Below are 20,333 nucleotides of genomic sequence, written 5' to 3' on the forward strand. Positions count from 1 at the left end.
TTGAGAGGCTTTTCAGGGCAGGAGTATTGACCAAAGGTCTTATTTCAGACATTTATAAGATTTTATTGGACCCATATCCAAAAGAGCCTCCAAAACACCCCTATATGGTCAGATGGGAAAATTTCTTGGGGGAATCTCTTTCTACTGGTATATAGCAGTGAGTCTGGAAAAAAGCCTTATTGTTTGTATTAATCACTAATTAATTCACTGCTTCCCTCACCCACCGGTGTCTGTGCTTGGTTGCAGTCAGACAAGCCCCACGCCGAGTGACAGCATGTTTGAAGCTTCCAAGCACAGACGCCGGTGGGTCGGTCTATATCGTACAGTAAAATAAATAAATAAAAAATTGGCGTAGCATCCCGCCATATTATGACACCAGCACAGATAAAGCCCATCAACTGAGGGCTGGTATTCTGAGGCTGGGGGTACCCATGATTATTGAGTGCCCCAGCCTAAAAATATCAGCCTGCATATGTGACAGTCCCTTCACTTTACCTTGCTCTTCCCAATTGCCCTAGTATGGTAGCAATTGGGGTAATAGGGAGTTAATGGCAGCAGACAGCTGCTTCTAAGTCCTGGATTAGTAATGGCAGGCATCTATGAGACACCCCCATCACTAATCTGTAAATGAAAGTAAGTAAACAGAAACATCAAAAAAATCCTTTATTTTAAATAAAAGAAAAAAGCACCCAGGTCTTTGCGGATTCTTTGCTACTTTCAATGTGTCTCAAGAGTCTGTTGTCTGTCTTGACACCTTTCCTTTTACACCTTCCTCTCTCACTCCTTCCTACTAACTACTAACTAACTAACTAACTCCTCCCGCTGTCTACCCACACTTCTCAGGTCACTCTCTCCTCCCCCAGGTCTGGTATTTTCCTGCCCAGTTGGCTGCCTGTCATCTAACAGTGCCCAGCCCTGTCATGTGGCTAGGTGACTCTCCCAGCCGGGTACAGTGAGTGTAAATGTCCTGGTGTGCTAGTGTGTGTGTGATGACTGGCGCAGTCATGTTGGACCCGAGCTGTTATCTTGTTATTACCTTGTTTTTGTGACACATGGTTACCGCAGGGGCGGCATATTCCCCCTTGGTTAAATCCAGCACGTCCACGGGCTGCCATTCAAACAGGTCATACTGCAGTTTTTACATGCAAACATTGTAAACATTTTCAAACAATTTCAAACATTTCTTCCCTTGCGGAGGGCACATTTCCTTGAACGTTTCAACCTGGTTTTGCCTTCCTTACCACCCGCCACCCAGAATCTCTGGCAACACTGCTCAGTGGTTTCCCACCCAAAGTCCCTGGTGTCCTTTTTATTCCTGGATGAGCAACAAAATTGTAAAGTTCTGGGAGAGCGTCACCGGTTCCTGTAGTGACGGGGTCCTGGCCTGCTCCGCCACTGACGCTTCCTGTGCCTGCCACCCTCATGGGAATAGTCCTGTACAGCAGGCTGCAGGTTTAACCAGGTTTAGCCCACAATAGTGCAACTTTTTACATTGAAAGTTTGTGTCACTTCCAGTCCTGTGACTTAGGTCCATGGTTACTGGTTAACTTTTTCAAAGCATAACTTTTGCAAATTTCAAAACATTCAAGGCATTAAACATTTTCCTGAAAACTTTAAAACAGTCAACTGGGGTAACTGGAACAGGTTGGCAGTCAGTATATAACTGGGCACAGTTATCTTACTATGGGGTTGCTGAAGGGTGTGTGGAGCTGGGTGCTTCTTTAACAACCCTGGCTGGCTCTGGCTCTACAGCTAGAGCGTACCAGCCCCGCTCCCCATGGTGCCAGGTATAGGACACCACGTCGCCCACTTTCAGGTCCCAACAGGGTGACCCTGCACAGGTGGGCCCTCACATCCCAACGGGACACAAACACACCCACACTGAGGCCCGGTTCAGTAATGAATCCCCAACCCTTCTTTTGGTGGAACTGGTCCACTACTCCCATGTAGCGGGCCCCATGGGCTCCCCAAGTGGCCATCTGGAGGGTCTGCTTCTCTTGCAGATCACGAGCTTTCATTTGGGCTTTCTGGGTCTCCCTTTCCTCCCACTCCAGGGACAGGTTTAAGGCCATGGCCTGGCATGCCTCCTCTACATCCTGTGACGGGGTAGCACCCAAGCCCGTGTCCTGGACAATCCGAGGCGGAGAGCGAGTAGGGATCGCGGATGGGGCAGTTTGGCTTACCTCCGGGAGTTCCATTGCTGGAGCCCCAGCAATGGCAGCTGGTAGAGCCTCCAAGGCAGGATCAGCGACGTCCTTCTCCTCCATGATGGTAGGAGATGTCGTCGCAGGCAGGGCACCAGGCGTCGCTACTGCGTCCTCTGCTGGTGATGACAGAGGTGCGGCCTGGTCCTTCTCGGCCGGTTGCGGAGGCGTTGCGGCCTGGTCTGGTCTGGACATTGGGACTGGGGTTACAGCCTGGTCTGGGGTTGGGGTCGGTATCAGGACACTGCTGGTGGTCGGCTCCAACTGGTGCTCTCCGGTGGTGCAGCACTCTCGCTCCACCTCCACACCAAGCGGCATCAGCAAGGGGGTCTGGGTGGCCACCTCCCAGACTGGCACTGGTCGCGCAGCCCGGCTTTCATGGGCCCGCACTGCCACAGCTAAATCCCGCAGCTCTGCACGCCACTCCATCAGTTTCCGGAGTGACTGCACTCACCCCCGGACACAGAACTGGGTCAGCTCCCAGTCCATCCAGGCGGTAGTGCCTGGCTCCAGGTTGCCGGACTCCTGCTCCCCTGGGGCAAACATCCTTCCCCCTCTGGAATCCAAAAACTTGTTTTTGCAGAGTTCCAGAGTCTCTGCCTTGGGCCATCCTCTTACATCCTGGACGTTCCCTAGGGGCGGGGAGTTCAGGTTTCACGCTTTTTACTGATGGCACAGCATTTTTACAGTCCAGACAATAGCGGCAAGTTTAAATTTTGGCGGTAAAGTCCAAAAAGGCGCGCTGTCACCCGTTTTGGCGGGTCTAGTCTGAATCCTGCTGACTACACCAGTTTTTAAAAGCTGTCATGCCCCGGGGCAGCCGAGCTGCTCAGATATGGGCGGTCCATGGCTCGAGGAGTCCCGGACCCGGGGGCACCTTCGAGCAGTTTTTAAATAAAAAGAAAAGAAAAATAAAAATATAGTCCGACTACGCCACTCATGGTGCGCAGCCAGGGATAGTAGGGCCGCCGCTGCCAGTCTTCCCTGGGGGTGATGGATGGGGCAGTGTGGATGGTGCCCCCGGTGAACAGAGCTTTTCCCCTAGGGGTAGGTGAAGGGTTAACGTGGAAGCGCGTGGCAATAAGTCAGTTCAGATAGGGAGTGCATTTTGGCTGTTTTTACTTACTAGATTCACGCCCTGGGGACGTGCTGGATCCCAGGTGTGCCCGTGTACTTATAGCTGTGCCAGCCAATCTGGTGCCACTCCACCACCAATGCACTCTGGTGTATTTGTCAGTCCTCCCTGGCGTGGAGCACTTGGAGGTCTTTCCCATGTCTGGTTCCTGCCGCAGGCAGCTTAGACTATTTAAGGGAATTTCTCCAGGTCCCCTCTTTGCTGCTGATGACTCGGACGTTAGTGGTGGCAGATGAGTCCTGGGAACCCACTCGCCTGGCAGAGTTAACAGATGGCTTGAAGACCTGGTCTGTTCTGTGATCTGCACCCTGTGCGTGCAAGGTACTATGAGCCCTGGATGTCCACCCCACAGGATTCCTCTGTCCTTGGAGCTTGCTCTCTCGCTCTCCAGCTACTTGTCTCCACTGAGTGGCTGATCTATCTACTCAGGCCTTTGCGGATTCTTTGCTACTTTCAATGTGTCTCAAGAGTCTGTTGTTTGTCTTGAGACCTTTCCTTTTATACCTTCCTCTCTCATCCTTCCTACTAACTAACTCCTCCCGCTGTCTACCCACACTTCTCAGGTCACTCTCTCCTCCCCCAGGTCTGGTCTCTTCCTCCCAGTTGACTGACTGTCATCTAACAGTGCCCAGCCCTGTCATCTGGCTAGGTGAGTCTCCCAGCCGAGTACAGTAAGTGTAAATGTCCTGGTGTGCTAGTGTGTGTGTGATGACTGGCACAGTCATGTTAGACTCGAGCTGTTACCTTGTTGTTACCTTGTTTTTGTGACACCTGGTTACCGCAGGTGCGTCACATTAGCAGCTGTGGGCTGCCATTAAATTCTCATCCCAATTGCCACCGCACCAGGGCAAAGGGAAGAGCCGGGTCCAGTGCCAGATTTGGCGCATCTAATGGATGCGCCACTCCTGGGGCGGCTGTGACCTGCTATTGTTTAAGCTGGAAAGGGCCAAATAACCCTGGTCCTTTCTACCCTAATAATATCAGCCCCCAGTTGTCTGCTGTTTTGCCGCCCCCGTGTCAGCAGCCGAGCTGCTCGGATCCGAATCCGCAGTGGCTCGAGGGGCGTCTGGACCCGGAGGTCGTGCAGCCACCCGAATGAAAGTTTTTTTTTTACAGGGGATGGTATATTGAGAGTTCGTGACGCCACCCGTGGTGTGTGGTAAGGTGAAGTACCACCGCTGCAGCTGAGAGTACCCGGTGGCGATGGAGTGGGCAGCCAGGTGTTTAACCCCTCCACGGGTAGTGGGGAATGCCCTGGGACTCTGTGATGGTGGAGGGACGTGCTGTTGGGGAGGTAAGGGTCACATGCATACTTACTCAGCCCAATAACGCTGACACCAACAACTTAGTAAACCAAAGTTCTGGACACCGCTGCCCTATTCCACTCAGGCCGTCCACTGGTGTGTCTGGTGGGTGTGGTGCAGAGTGTTCCTAGGATTTTGATTAGCTGGTTTTGGCAACACCTTTGGTTAGGGACCCGTAACCAAGGAGGAGGTGGATATTGCACAGAAGGGCAGATTGCACAATACCCTGTGACGACCTGATAGGCCAGGGCATCACACTGTACCTTGGCTGGTTTTAGTAAAATGAGGAGGACTCCAGTCATTTTCTTTAAATAAATCAAACAATTTTTATAAAAAGTGTGGGATCCCCTGTATTTTTTATAACCAACGAAGGTACAGCAAACAGCTGAGGGTTGCAGTTTGCAGCTTCTGCTGTTCCTGTGTTGAATATGAAAAATGGGGGGGGACCCCACGTCATTTTTTTTAATAAAAAAATAATTAAAAAAACAGAGGTGGCTAAGCTAGCTATCACTCTATTTATCAAGCTATTCTGTTATTTCTTTCTATCTATTCTTTTTTATTATTATTATTATTATTATTATTATTATTTATTCTATATGTTCTTTCTTTCTATCTATTCTATCAATGGATTTGGCTTAAAAGACGCATTGGGCAAAACCAGTAAATATGCATTTTTTGGGGCCAAAAACGTGCATCTTTGTGGTCACCACAAGGATGCATCACACGTACATAGCCTAAAATTATTTTTGCATGGGACATCGTGGGGCACTAAACAATTCCGATCTGCTGCTTGTTTGTTAATCTGAAGTTCTTTACACAGGCTGTCTTGGCTTCAGATAGGCAAAAAACAATCTGTAATAGATAAGCTGGAGCACAAAAGATCATTCCACTAGAGGGATGAGTGTTTTAACCATTTGTCAGATGATCTCCAGCATTTTTACACTGCAAGATTATCTTGAAACAAACGTTCCTATGAATGCTTGTTCACAATAATGTTGCAGTGTAAATGGATCTTAAAAGGGGTTTCCATTACTTTTTCACCTCCTCACCATATATCATAGTTATTCTAAACAATATCTTTTGTAATATACTTGAATTGGATGTATAGCTTCTATGAGCGCATCTCAGCATGGATTACATGGTACCTACTGGATTGTTATGCAGATTCTTCTTCCTTTTCTAGCACAGAAATCAGACAAAATGAAAGGAAGTCGTCACTGGGCTCTTGTTGGGAGTGAACATTTTTGAGTAAATTAAATTCTGCCTCATGCAAGCAGAGCTGATAGATTATTCTGCAATAACAGCAGAGGCTGACGCCTAGTGAACTATAGCAAAAGGTTTAGGTAATCCAGTCATTGACCTGGTCATCTGACATTTGCATAACAAACACAGTGAAAGGGCTGTACAGGTCATATGGTAATTGTGAGATGGGCTGGTATCTACCCTAGACTACTCTGATACTTGGTATCTCCCAATATCTTCAACAGTACAGGGTGGAGAAGGAAGGGGGCGAGCTAAGTGCTGGATCACAGGCCACTGTAATGCATGATGGAACTTGTTCTAATAGAGCACAGTAAGCCCAGGGGGGGCAAGAGATTGATGTAAACATCAGAGCTCCTGCTGGAAAACACCAAGTGAGGCTATCTGCATGATAAAAGGTTTATATTACTATAATAGAAGTATGAATGCATATAGTGGCACAAAATAGCATGATGGATGAAAAAAAGATGAAATGAGTTAGGGTAGTGGTAGATTCTTTAATAGAACTCTGTCAGCAGGTTTTTGGTATGTAATATGATAGCAGCATGATGCAGGGATAAAGACCCTGATTCCAGCAATGTCTCACTTAGTTTACTGTGTGCAGCAGTTGATAGAGTCCAAGTTTTCTATGCTGCAAATCTAGCAGAGCTCATAATGTTGCACTCTGTATAACCAAGCCCACATTACTGATTGGCAGCTTCCTGTGTACACTGTATATTGACAGAAAGCTACTAATCAATGCTGGTAGCATGATTGGACTATAAGTACAAAGAAAAGCCCGGACGCCTGCCCTGAAAGGGCTCAAGGGAGGGCAACATGACTGAGGAGGGATGCTAGGCCTGAGGGTTAGCAAGGGGTTAAGGTACAGGGTATTTTGTGCGGGAAAAGTGGGAGGTGGAGTTATAGGGCTGTGGGGCCATGTAATTGGTCAGGGGGTTGCTAGTGTAGGGGAGTATATACAGGGCTAGATTAGGAGGTGGGAGGTCATTCACTACCTGGAAGACGTCTTGAATTGTTGCTGATTCGCTTGGATCCTGAAAATTGAGGGCTTCGGGGTACAGATGAAGAGGAGGAGGAGCAGCTGCAGCGATGGCCCGGTGAAGTCGGCGGCTCTGCAGATGGGGACCCCCCTGCCTCCGAAGCAGGCAGTGAAGACCGCGGTTTCCTTAGCGCCTCAGCCCGGAGACGCCGCCGAGGACCCGACGGCGGAGAAGGAGCCCCAGCGGAAGACCCACGGCAGATTAAAGAAACGGGACAAAGCGGGGCCTGGGCCGGAAGTCGGGCCACGAGCATCAAGGCAACGGGGCGGTGAGTGACATGGCCGGCCTCCCTCCACTTCCGGTTCGCGGGGCGCAGTGTGATGCGCGCGTCGCGGCTGCGTGGCCCGCCGCGCTCACTTGCTCGCCGAGCTCGCCTGGCCCGCTGCGCTCGCCTGACCCGCCGCGGTCACGTGGGTCGGCGGTGTCACGTGGGTCGGCAGTGTCACGTGGGTCGGCGGTGACACGTGGGCGGGCGGCGCGGTTACGTGGGCCGGCGGCGCGGTCACTTGCGGTCCCAGTGGAAGACGTCGCAGTGACCTGCATCAGATGTCGGCAGCGGGGCGGTGTGACGTGACCGGCCTCTCCTCCACTTCCGGGTTGCGGCGCGCACTGGTGACGCGCGCGTCGCGGCCACGTGACCCGATGCGGTCACGTGGTCTGGCGATGCGGTCACGTGCTTCGGCGCTGGTGTCAGCTGACCCGGAAGTGTCGGCGATGAATCCTGCAGCGATCGGCGGCGGCTGCAGAGCAGGATGCGGGGAGGATTTCGCAGACCCAGACAACCGTCCAGCAGCGGTGCGGGCAGTGGTAAGTGACATCACTGGCCCTGACAGCCTCAGATCAGTACGGTGCGGGGGTCAGCGTGATACCTGGGCGGCGCGGCCACGTGACCCATGGCGCGGTGCGGGGTCTGGCGGCGCAGTCACATGCCCCTGGCATCTCGGTCGTCTACTACTGCCAGGGATCTAGGTGGAACAGCCTGAACGGGGTCCAGCAGGCAGTGGCGGCACGTCTCGATCGTCTGCATATGCCAGCTGGCGGATGTGCGGCTGGAGCGCACCACCCCCTCCTAAGTTGTGGCTCCGAGCCGGTGACTACTTGACAAGCGTCCCCGGCTGGCCGGCCAGTCTGGCCGGTTGCGTTGCGGCCCTGGAGGGCTGCAACCTGCGTTTACCCGTGGAGAAGATGGCGGTGCTCGACGCGGAGGACATGTGACGGCTGTTCCGTGGGATCCCATGGAGTCAGCCTAGTAAGTTACGGCTCACTTAAAACCTTGTATTAATGCTTGAATTATGGTGGGTGGTGAGGGTGTCGTTAGGTATGATTTTGGGTGCATTAGGGCGGTAGTTGGTTTGTCAGCGAGTTTCGGCAGGAGGTTGGGGACCCTGAGTACGGCATTGAATTTTGTGTGTGAGTGGTGGCTACGTGGTCCCGGGTGCCTTGCTATGCTAGGGTGTCTATTTATAGGTGACGACTTTGTTTATTCTGGATGGCGTAATGGCGCTTGCATTCTCTGGGTGTTTGGTATGATTGGGCGATTTCCAGGTGGTTTGTGACTGATTCAGGTGGAAGTCGGCGGTGGGGCGGTGATTGAGGCAGGGATACGAATACTTACAAATGGGTTGTGGATAGCCATGGTCACGGCAATTCCATGGTTTCTGTAATGGTCATGGGGGTCTTTTAGCTAGAGGATTATCTCGGTTCATAATATGTGATAAGAGTTTGATGGTAGTCCACTGACATGGTGGCCCGGCGTGCGGGGGCGCATTTGCATTCGGCGTCTTACTTTGGAGCGTTGCATGGGGTGTGTGCTATTTGAGAGGTGAAGGGGAAGGTGGTTGTGTTTTAAGAGGGGTGCTTTAAGTTTTATGGGCATTGGGCTAGCCCGGTTCTCCAACTGGTGTTGTGTGAGTACTGGGGGTACTTTGCTGGTCCACTGGGGCGCGGCATGTTTTGTTGCGGCCAGATGTTAAGGTCGAGATGATGGGGACAGCAGTTGGATATCTGTCCTTCCTTGCGGCGGTGGACGACACCTTTCTGGGGGTCTTGAAGTGGACCAGTCACCTGTATGCGGCGCCTAGGCTAGCCGTCTATTGACAGGAGTAAGAGGCGATAAATAAAAAAAAAAAAAAAAAAAAAAAAAAGTCACGATTTTGTTGCCTTTGCCTGTAATCGTTTTTCAGTGTTTGTTTCCGATATCTTTCGTACATGTATTGTGTGGAGCTGGATGTTTTATGGTTGCGCAATGCCGGTTATTGGGGTCTATGGTTCGGGTTCGTTCCCATAGTTGGGTATTATTCCAATATTCGGGATGGTTGAGTGCTTATTTTCTGTTTCTGGGACAACCTGGGCTTGCTAAGCTGTTTCTTCATGCCCAGAGTGTATTTGCAGAGTTAGAATGTGTGGGATAAATCGATGTGTGTGGTTCGTATAGGTGGGGCCCTATGTTTGAGGTACAGTTACGGGCCATTATCAGGTTCCCGTGTATATCATGCTACTGTTTTGTGGTCCAGTTTGGCTTCTTGAATTCGTGGGTTCACGTGCCGTTTGGGGGTTCATGGGGAGATTACGGGAGTCTGCCGGCAGTGTCTGCACGGGGGCAGTTTTAACAAGTTTTATACACGCGGATTGGTATGCGGTTCTTAGTAGGGTTGCCGGCTTAACGTTGGCAGTCCGTATTGGGCGGCATTCGTTATGGCGGTTGATAGTAGCTCCACAGGAGTTTATAATAAGAGTAGGTGGTTCTCGTTTACGATGGGTTTGGGGTGTTTCTTCTGGGTACAGCTGACTTGGCTTTGCCTTATGGGTATATGGTTCGTCTTGGTGTGTTTCTTCCTGGTGCCCCCCGGGTAGGGGGCTCGGGTAATGTGTCGGTGCAAGGAATAAGTGACATTGGCATTGGGTGATTTAGTGTGTGGCTTATTGGTGTCGGGGGGGCCTCCTATTGGCGACTTGCGGTAGTTTCCAGCCAGGTAGTGCTGCTGGCGGGTGTTGCTCCATTTGTTGATTATGTGGACAGACTGTGGGGCCTGTTGTGGGTTTCGCGGGCTGCCACGCGGTGGTGCAGCCCCTCCCGGCAGTACATTGCCGGGCGGTTCCTTTGGTCTTACGTATTGGTCGGGACCGGCAGGTATCACGGGTGCACAGTGGTGCGGCGCAGCTGCGGGTGAGGTATTTGAAGTAGTGTGTGAATAGGTTGCAACTATGCCATTACCTTCCGCAATGTTGGGCTGGATGGCTGGGGTAGCCAGTGCGGTATGCACTGGCTCTTATGGTTTAAGGACGTGGTAATTGTCTGGGGCGGTGCCCCGTTTGGGGGGTTGTTTTGCGGCGCTTTAGGGCTGAATGGCGGGGAGGCACCAGACACTCGTGGGTGCAACGTTGACGGTTGGCCCTGGCTTATGGTGTCTGCAATTTCGGAGAAATATGGTGTTTGAGTTTCTCTGGATTACGGGTCGAGTGGGAGTTTCTGTTCTCTCGTTTTGTGAGTTGTATTGAGTCTGCAGTTTAGCGGGGATGGGGTGTGGTGTGCAGTTGGCTTTTGGTGAGAGGGTGGCAACGGTAGGGTTGTGCTGCCAGGTTCAAAGCACACGGAGATACCAATGATTAACTGTGCTTATGTGCCCCCCCCCCTTTTGCGGGGCTTTGAGCATTATGCGGTGGTCAGAAGGGTGTATGCTGACTTAATTAGGGAAATCATCTGGTGGTGGGAGTATGGTTACACAGTGGGGATGTAGTTAAGGTCTTTTCTTCAGGCCGGTGGTCGGCTTGACTGTCTTTGGTCCCGTGTTGTTGTGTCTTTGGGGTGGAATGGTTTTGGCTATTGGACTGGGTGGTAATTCCAGGATCGGTGGGATAATACACAGTTTACGGGAACAGCAGCGTTTTGGTACCGCACGTGGGTGGAGGAGACGTGGTCGCTGGGGGGGCATCCGGGGTGCTTGATCCGTGACATCGGGCTTGATTGCCCTGGGCCATTTCTTCCTGCCTGGGTGGCGTGCTCGTGTTGTTGTTCGCAGGGGCATGACTGTCTAGCGGTTCATTATTTGGTATGTCTTAGGATCTACCAGAGGTTGGGGAAACAGGGGAGGTTGTTTTGTTTCCAACTATAAAGGTTGGCTTTGCTTAATTACCAGCTGATATGTAATTTGGAGGCGCCTGCAGTGTAGCTGTCTCAACGAGGCCGAGCTTGCCCCCTTATTCCTGGGAGATGGGGGCGGCGGCTCAGGTGGCTCGTTGGGGACTGGTCGCGCAGGCGGTGCATAGGATCGGACAGCGGGGTTGGCTAGTTTCTGGTCTTGGGGCGGCTGCCCTTGTTGTACTGGTACACCAATAATGGTTGGCTTTGTTTCATTATCAGTGGATGTGTAAATTTCAGCGGCGCCTGCAGTGTAGCTGTCTCAACGAGGCCAAGCTTGCCCCCCTATTCCGTAGAGATGGGGGCGGCGGCTCTGGTGGCTCGTTGGGGACTGGTCGCGCAGGCGGTGCATAGGATCGGACAGCGTGGTTGGCTAGTTGCTGGTCTTGGGACGGCTGCCCTTGTTGTACTGGTACACCAATAATGGTTGGCTTTGTTTGATTATCAGTGGATGTGTAAATTTCAGCGGCGCCTGCAGGGTAGCTGTCTCAACGAGGCCAAGCTTGCCCCTATTCCGGGGAGATGGGGGCGGCGGCTCTGGTGGCTCGTTGGGGACTGGTCGCGCAGGCGGTACATAGGATCGGACGATGTGTTCGGCTAGTTGCAGGTCTTGGGTCGGCTGACCTTGTTGTATTGGTGGTTTGGTGCAGGTTGACATCGTAAAGTCTATTGGGGGGTCATTTTGCTTGATTGACATTGGTCCCGCAGTATTGGTTGCTCGACCCGAGGAGTCGGGTCGGGTCGGGTTTTGGTGGTGGGGCTCGCACGTACAAGGTGTCATACGTGCTCGCTGTGGCGGAAAGGAGGGGGGTATTTGAAGTCGGTGGATTGCACAAAGAGCGGGGGGGAACCCAGTGCAGGAGCGGGTTACCCCTGGTGTGCAATGGTATGGTTGGTGGGTCCCTGCTGTGCTCGGTCACAGCGGGACATGTTAACGTGGGACCCTGCTGTGCTGGGTCACAGCAGGGCATGTTAATGTGCTGGGTGTCCTCGAGCCGGTGTGGTGCGGCTGAGGGCACATGGTGGAGCAACACTCGGCTGGGTGTCCTCGAGTCGGTGTGGTGCGGCTGAGGGCACATGGTGGAGCTGGTGTTGCAATCATGGACAAAGGGACTCTTCACTTACCCCCCCTCCTTTGCTGGTGGTTATGCTTATGGAGTTATTTACTATATTTATGAATAAAATGTTATTGATTATTTTGGTGTTAATAAACGAGGCTGCTGTGGCCTTTACATCCAATGTCACGCAGTCTGTGTCTTATTTTAGTGGAAAAGTGGTGAAAGGTGGATAACTGGTTTGGGTCAGAACGGCAAGTTAGGGCCGTCAGTCAGACGTTCCTAAGTCATGGCAGTTTCGCTTGTAGTGATAATCTCCATCTAATAAATACTGTATTGAAACATCAAAACACAGCTCAATAAGTGACACATCTGTGGAATCAGTGCTCTTCCCCTACGTTTTGTTGCTCTTAGAGAAACCTAGGGACAGATTCCCTTTAACTCTAAATGCGAAATCACTGGGAGAGAAAATGCCATTTATCTAGCAAAAAGTTTGTTCTGAACACACGAAGGTAAATATCAACAAATCTGACAAAGGGTAGAACTAATATTGTATGTATTGTTACGTTCTTTGAGTTCATTGCTTTTAATTTTTTGGAAGACACTTTTATCTGATAATATTTTTTATTTCTCTCATACTCAGGTCAAAGAAGAGGGGTGTGTGTAAAAATAAATCACTTCCCAGAAGACACAGATTATGACCACGACAGTGCTGAATATCTTCTACGTAAGTACTTTCAATTACCCTGGTTGTTAATGTTATATGGTTAACTATAAACTGAAACCCATTGACAATGTAAAAGGGAGTTTGCTGCTACGTGATCAATCACTTTATGCAATAGATGTTGGGAAAAATGCTAGCATGGGGGTGCATGACAGTAAAGCAGCTGCCTGGGTGCAGAAAGCAGAAAAGCACAACGTGGTGGCTCAGTGGTTAGCACTGTTGCTTTACAGTGCTGGGGTCTTGGGTTCAAATCCCACCAAGGACTACATCTTCAACGAGATTGCATGTTCTCCCTGTGTTTGTTTGGGTTTCCAGTTTCCTCCCATGCTCCAAAGATATACTGATAGGGAATTTAGATTGAGAGTCCCAATGTGGACATTGATGATCATGTCTGCAAAGCGCTATGGAATTAGTAGCGCTACATAAGTGAGTAAATAAGAGGGAAATCATTAATTCCAAGGTTCTGTACATCATATAAATCAAATAGAAAACCAGTTTTAAATGCCGCACTAAAAACCACAGATGCTGTAGATAAAGAGATTTCCTTTATTTCACAGTTCTACGCGTTTCAGAGACATCTCCGTCTCCTTCCTCAGGAAAAGAAATCATATGATTTCTTTTCCTGAGGAAGGAGACGGAGATGTCTCTGAAACGCGTAGAACTGTGAAATAAAGGAAATCTCTTTATCTACAGCATCTGTGGTTTTTAGCGTGGCATTTAAAACTGGTTTTCTATTTGATTTATATGATAACCTGCTTTCCGGGGCCGCTGCTAAACCAGATAAAACCACTCACATGCGATCATAGGGGGTTGTGACTGGCACAACCCTACCAGGTGAGTGTATCTCTTTCTGTTCTGTCTCTCTACCCTCATACCGGGTAAGACCCTATTGCGCTTTTATCCCCCTACAGCTTTACAAGGTTCTGTACATGTGATATGTAATCTACATATTATCTAAATATCTATATATTATATGTATCATAAAAAATAAATTAAGAATGATAGACAAAGATGAGGAAATAACCCTTTAAGGTACTGAGGAAGAAAATATTAGGTTAAGGGGTTGGAACAGCTATAGTTTTTATAAGGTGACTGCAAAGTTCTGTGATCTGAAAGCTTCCATTATACCGGGTGGTCCATAAGTATGGATACACCTAATAAAAAAAAGTAAAGTTGAATTCAAAATGTCAGCTTTGCAGATGGCCGCCATGGGTGTCACCCGGCCTCAAATGTTTTGCCCCTCCCATGTACTAATATGCTACAAACGGTAAGATGATATCAGCAACCACTTCCATTTTTTTTGGGTGTAGCTATACTTATGGCCCACCCTGTAGAAGACAATCTGATATCCTGAGATAATCTGAGGTCGTAAGTTCCAGAATATGGGGGATGCTTGAGAGACATCATGATTACAGTTGAGTGAAAAATTTGTTAGGGAGGAGTAAACAAGAACATCTTTTGGAAACAAGAAATTAAATTTGAAGAGATATAAGGAAATTTTGTTGAATATGAATTATATTGTACGTCTTTGTTAAGGATAGATTGGTGAGGTGCAAAAGTTTAAGATGGGAGGCCACAAAGTAGCATGTTGTTGTAGTTGAGGTGGGAAATGATATCAGCATGTAATATTATTTTGTTCACTTTTGTTGAGTAAACAGCAGATTTGAGATTAGGAGGTGGTAAGGCCTGTGAGACAAAGAAAAGCATGGTGTTGTTTATTGTGATAGATAGATCCGGTAGGGGGGTTAAATGAGATGTAGGAGAGATGATGACTTCAGTTTTGTCCTTGTTGAGTTTTAGAAAGCACAACAAGAGAAAGAAGACATAGCTGACAGACACTCTGGATTTCTAAATGTCAGAGAGGTGACATCTTGGTCAAAGTGGAAGATTTCAGTGTCATAAGGCCCCGTTACATGCAACGACGTATCTAACGATATATCGCCGGGGTCACGGATTCCGTGACGCACATCCGGTATCGTTAGCGACGGGTTTGCGTGTGACACCAACGAGCGGCCGTTAACAATGGAAAATACTCACCAAATTGTCCATCGCTGACACGTCGTTCATTTTCAAAAAATCGTTGATTGTTGAGAACGCAGGTTGTTCGTCGCTCCCGAGGCAGCACACATCACTATGTGTGACACCTCGGGAACGACAAACTACAGCTTACCTGCGGCTGCCGGCAATGAGGAAGGAAGTAGGTAGGCGGGATGTTACGGCCGCTAATCTCCGCCCCTCCGCTTCTATTGGGCGGCTGCTTAGTGACGCCGCTGTGACACTGCACGAACCGCCCCCTTAGAAAGGAGACAGTTTACTGACAGCGACATCGCTAGGCAGGTAAGTCCGTGTGACGGCTCCTAACGATATTGTGCGCCACGGGCAGCGATTTGCCCGTGACACACAAACGACAGGGGCGGGTACGCTCGCTAGCGATATTGCTAGCGATATCGCTGTGTGTAAAGCCCCCTATAAGAATATAGGTGGTATGAGGGACATGTTTTGTACCACAAATTGCTACCAATAAACATTCCGCTCATCTCACAAAAACACAGGTTCCCAATCAGATCTGTCATCTGGAAACGGAAATATTGGATGCTTCCATGTTAATGGTAGTACAAAGTCTCTGGAAAAAACACCATATTTCCTCCAAAAAAAGAAATACAGGAAAATATATGCTCCCAAATTTCAATGACCCCCTTCCTTCTGAACCCCACAATGTGCCTAAATCACAGTTAACATCCACATGTTTGATATTATTGTAGTGAGGAGATTATGCTTAATTGCTTAATTTACGGTGCAGGTCTCCAGAAGGATGAGCTGGGAACAATGTACAGGCACTATAAGGTACTTGGCACAATAATGGCTTATTTGCAAATGAAGTCCAAAAGCTGCTTTAGGAAAATCTGTGCTTCAAAATTCAAATGGTGCTCCTTCCCTTCCAAGCTCTACCGTGTGGTTCAAATAAAACTGTACAGTGAAATGTGTAGTGTCAATTTGCTCACTTCATTTGGGTGAATTCATTGAGAGGTTCAGTTTGTACAATGGGGTCTCTTGGGGGTTTCTACTGTTCTGGCACCTCAATGGCTCTGCCAATGCTACAGGGCATGCAGAAACATCTCCAACTAAATCTGAACGCAAATACGGTGCTACTTTCCTTCTTGTACTGTGCCTCAAAAGTAGTTTTCGACTATATTTGGGATATTGCTGCACCCGGGAGAAATTGCACAAACATTGTATGGTGCATTTTCTCCTGTTACTTTTGTGAAAATGAACTATTTGGGGTTAAAGCAACATTTTTGTGGTTAAAATATATTTCTTTATTTTCACAGCTTAACGTTATAAAATTCTGTGAAGCACCTGGGGGTTTAAGGTGCTCACCAAACATCTAGATACATTCCTTGAGTCGTCTAGTTTGTAAAATGGGGTCATTTGTGGGGGAACTTCCCTTGTTAGCCACATCAGGGGCTCGCCAAAAGCAACATGGTGTTCCCTAACGATTCCAGATAATTTTGCGTTCAAAAAGTCAAATGGCGATTCTTCCCTTAGCGTGCATCCAAACAGTAGATTTCAACCACTTATAGGCTATTGGCATACTCAGGAGAAATTGAACAATAACTTCTATGGTACATTTTCTTTTAATATCCCTGTGAAAATGCAAAAATTTGGGGTTAAAATAACACTTTTGTGGGAAAAACAAAAATTTCCATGTTTTTTTGTTACACATTGGTTTAGTTCCTATAAAGCACCTAAAGGGATAATAATTTTCTTTGATGTGGTTTTAAGTAGTTTGAGGGGTGCAGTTTTTAGAATGATGTCACTTTTGGGTATTTTCTGTCACCTAGGCCTCTCAAAGTCATTATAAATATGATGTGGTCCCCAAAAATGGTTTTGTAAATTTTGTTTGAAACATGAGAAATTGCTAATGAACTTTGAAGCCTTCTAACTTTCTAACAAAACAGATATTTAAAAAAAATGGTCGTGATTAAAGTTGACTGAATCCGCTAAAATCCGGGACCGGCGGATCACTGCTAGATTGGAAAAAAAAATCCTTATCCGCTCCGGAGTCCGGTGGCCATATAAGTCTATGGGGACCATAATCCGGAGATTAAAAACGTTTGTGGAGGGGACAGGGGGGTAGGAGCGCATGCGGTATACTCACCCGAGGCTGTATCATGGCAGCAAACTCCTTCCGGGTCATGCTTTTCCCTTCCGGAGCCGACAATTCAATATTCATTGTTTTGCCTGCCCACTGGCGCTTGTAATTGGTTGCAGTTCGATGCGCCCCCTCCTTGAGTGTCAGCATGTAGCTGACTGAAACCAATCACAGGCGGCAGGATGGCCGGTGGGCGGAGAAAGCAGTGCAAGTGTCTACGGGTCAGTATGGTGAACGTGCATGTCTTTCAGAAACACATGCACGATCCTGTCACATGTGTGCGGCTGTACCGGTGATGCGCTGTCAGAATCGTACAAGTCTGACATGACATCACTCGGCACAGCCTGCGCTCTCTGAGCATGAGCGTGTTTGTACACAGAAACACATGCACACTCCTGACAGAAGTGTGCGGCTTTGTCGGTGATGCGCTGTCAGAATTGTACAAGTCTGACATGACATCAGCCGGCACAGCCTGCGGTCTCTGAACATGAGAGTGCATGTATACTGAAACACATGCACGCTCCTGTCAGAAGTGTGGAATTGCAAAATTTTCACAAAATATTTGGGTTTTTTTCACAAATGAATGCAAAAATATTGCCGTACGTTTACCACTACCATGAAGTACAATGTGTCATGAAAAAACAATCTCAGAATCACTGGGATCCTTTGAAGTGTTCCCTAGTTAATACATCATAAAGTGCCACATCAGTCTTTTTGTCTATTGTCCCAGTTTACAGCGCTATTATCTCTTAGCCATGGGAAATTCATCTTCCTGAAGTTTTGTGTCCTTGTAGCCCCTCTACTATACATTTCGGTAACCCTCACCCCTAAGGCTGTTTTCACTTTTCTGACTAGGCCAATTTTTTCATCTCTGACTAATGTCACTTTATGTGGTAATAACTCTGGAACACTTCAAAATATCTTAGTGATTCTGAGATAGTTTTTTCGGGACACATTATATATACATCATGATAGTGGTAATATTTGGTCTATATGATTTACGTTAATTTATGAAAATATCAAAAATTTGTCAAAAAATGTAAAAATATCTAAATTTTGAATTGTTATGCTCTTAGTTGTACAGCACAAAATAGTTAATAAATAACTTTTTTCACATATCTACTTTACATCAGCATCACTTTTGAAACATATATTTTTGTTGTTTGAAAGTTAGAAGGATTAATATTTTCTCAGTAGTTTCATAGTTTCAGTTTTTAAGGTTGTTTTTCTTTTTTCCAACAAAATTTACAAAACCAATTTTTTAGGGACCACATCACATTTGAAGTTATTTTGAGGGGTCTATGACAGACAAAAAACTAAAAATGACACAATTTTAAAAACGGCACTCCTCAAAACCACATCAAATAATTTTATTAAACTTTGAGGTGCTTCATAGGAATAAATGCAAGGGGAAAGAAAATAATGAAAATGTACATTTTTCCCCCAAAAATGTTGCTTTAGTTCCAAAGTTTTCATTTTTGCAATAGTAAAAAGAGAAATTGTACTACACAATTTGTTGTGAAATTTCTCCTGAGTACACCGATACCCCATATATGGTGGAAAACTACTGTTTGGACACATGGCAGGGCTCGTAAGTGAAGGAGCGCCATTTGACTTTTGGAGAGCAAAGCTGTCTGGAATAGATAGCAGATGCCATGTCGCGTTTGCAGAGCCTTTGATGTGCCTAAATAGTGGAAACCACAAATGACATATTTTGGAAACTACACCCCTTAATGAGTTTATATAGAGGTGTGGTAAGCATCTTGAGTTCACAGGTGCTTCGCAAAATTGTATATTGTTGAGCCGCGAAAATGAAAAAAAACCCCACCAATTTGTTTTTACATTGTCATACTCTAATTCTGATAGCTATAGTTTTTATATTTTTTTGTCGACGGAGCTATATAAAGGCTTGTTTTTTGCGTGAAAAGAAGAGGTTATAAGTGATAAAAAAAAATTGTTTGTGATTATCACTTTTTATTCTGTTTTATGTGTCACTATGGTAGACAAGTTATTTTTTTGCTGTGTTTCTTATCATTTTTTATCAGCGTGTTTACCAAATGGGTTAAATAATATGATAGTTTTCTAGATTGTTTCATTTCAGTTGGGGCAATACCAAATATGTGTATTTTTTCCATTATTTTTTTACGTGAAAAACTGCGTTTTCACTTGCAAAACATTTTTTTGTACTTTCATTTTTAGTTTACAAACTTTAACATCAACCTTCCCTGGTCTTGTTGCGAATCTAATATTCTGCATTGCTTTTCCAATGCAGGGTATTTAAGCTGACGCTCAGATACAGGCAGAAGCCATGTCAGGTTATGCTGAAGGCAGGACATTACAGGCCTTTGTACCTGGCTTAAACCCTCGGCCATTATTCAGCATGGGGTCACCATGAAGACTATCGGCACAACTTGATAGCAACTTGTTGGGGTGTGCCAAAACAAAACTAGTCTCCCTGACACTCTTCCTTCTACCCTGCATTCTTTCACCCAGCTAGCTGCCTCATTGTCCTGCAGCATATGCCACCATCTTCCCCCCCATCTACCCCAGCAAGCACCTGCTCAATGAGCAGCAAACTCCTATCTACATCATCAATAGATCTCAGTGTTCCCAGCTGTTCATTTACGTCCAGTACCTGGTCTTCCAAATGTACAACGTGCACACAATTCACACAGCAGTATGCAACTTCAAATGGCTATTCAAGGATTGCATACATGTGACAAGATATACATTAAGATTTACATTAGATGGCAGTGTAAAAAAATAAAAACTAATCTAAACTAGTAAATATAGAGAGTGATATAATACTAGTCACGCCCTTCTAAATACCGCAAATTCAAAGTCACTTGATCTCAAGTCACACACTTAAGCCAAACCACATTTAGAACAAACTACTCTCAAGATCATTCATTTGCTATTCCAGATTCTTTAAATATAGTTGTTTTTTCTTAGCTGCAATACAACCTACAAGAGGCATGTTGGCCAATATCCATAATTCATATTCTCCAATCGAATGAAATTATACATTTAGTTTATAATTGGGCTATAAGGCTGTTATGCTCTTTTTTTGGATGGACCTTCAGAGTGATAGGGCAGCTGCCAATGGTGACTGGTGATTGACTGCAGGTCTCATGTTCCATAGCAATGTCACACAAGGCTTGGGAAATCCGGCACTGACATCACTAGAACAGTACGAGTACAGGAGGTGAGTATCGGGCATAAGATGTTGCCCGAATATTGAACAACATCTTTAAAACCTTTTTAGGATAGTTTTTATAATAAATTTATCAGTAATAACATCTAATTTGTTATTAATTTTG

The 20,333-nt window shown here is 47.1% G+C and overlaps 1 protein-coding gene across 1 annotated transcript in view; it reads left to right on the top strand.

Moving 5' to 3' along the window:
• Positions 1 to 20,333, top strand: part of CACNG8 (calcium voltage-gated channel auxiliary subunit gamma 8) — a 281,981-nt gene that overhangs the window by 151,215 nt on the left and 110,433 nt on the right. Inside the window, exon 3 of the mRNA XM_075327768.1 lies at positions 12,780 to 12,863. Coding sequence (XP_075183883.1) covers positions 12,780 to 12,863 — 84 coding nt within the window. The remainder of the gene's footprint in view (positions 1 to 12,779; positions 12,864 to 20,333) is intronic.

The sequence above is a fragment of the Anomaloglossus baeobatrachus genome, chromosome 11 (assembly GCF_048569485.1).
Source record: "Anomaloglossus baeobatrachus isolate aAnoBae1 chromosome 11, aAnoBae1.hap1, whole genome shotgun sequence".
Taxonomy (NCBI): domain Eukaryota; kingdom Metazoa; phylum Chordata; class Amphibia; order Anura; family Aromobatidae; genus Anomaloglossus; species Anomaloglossus baeobatrachus.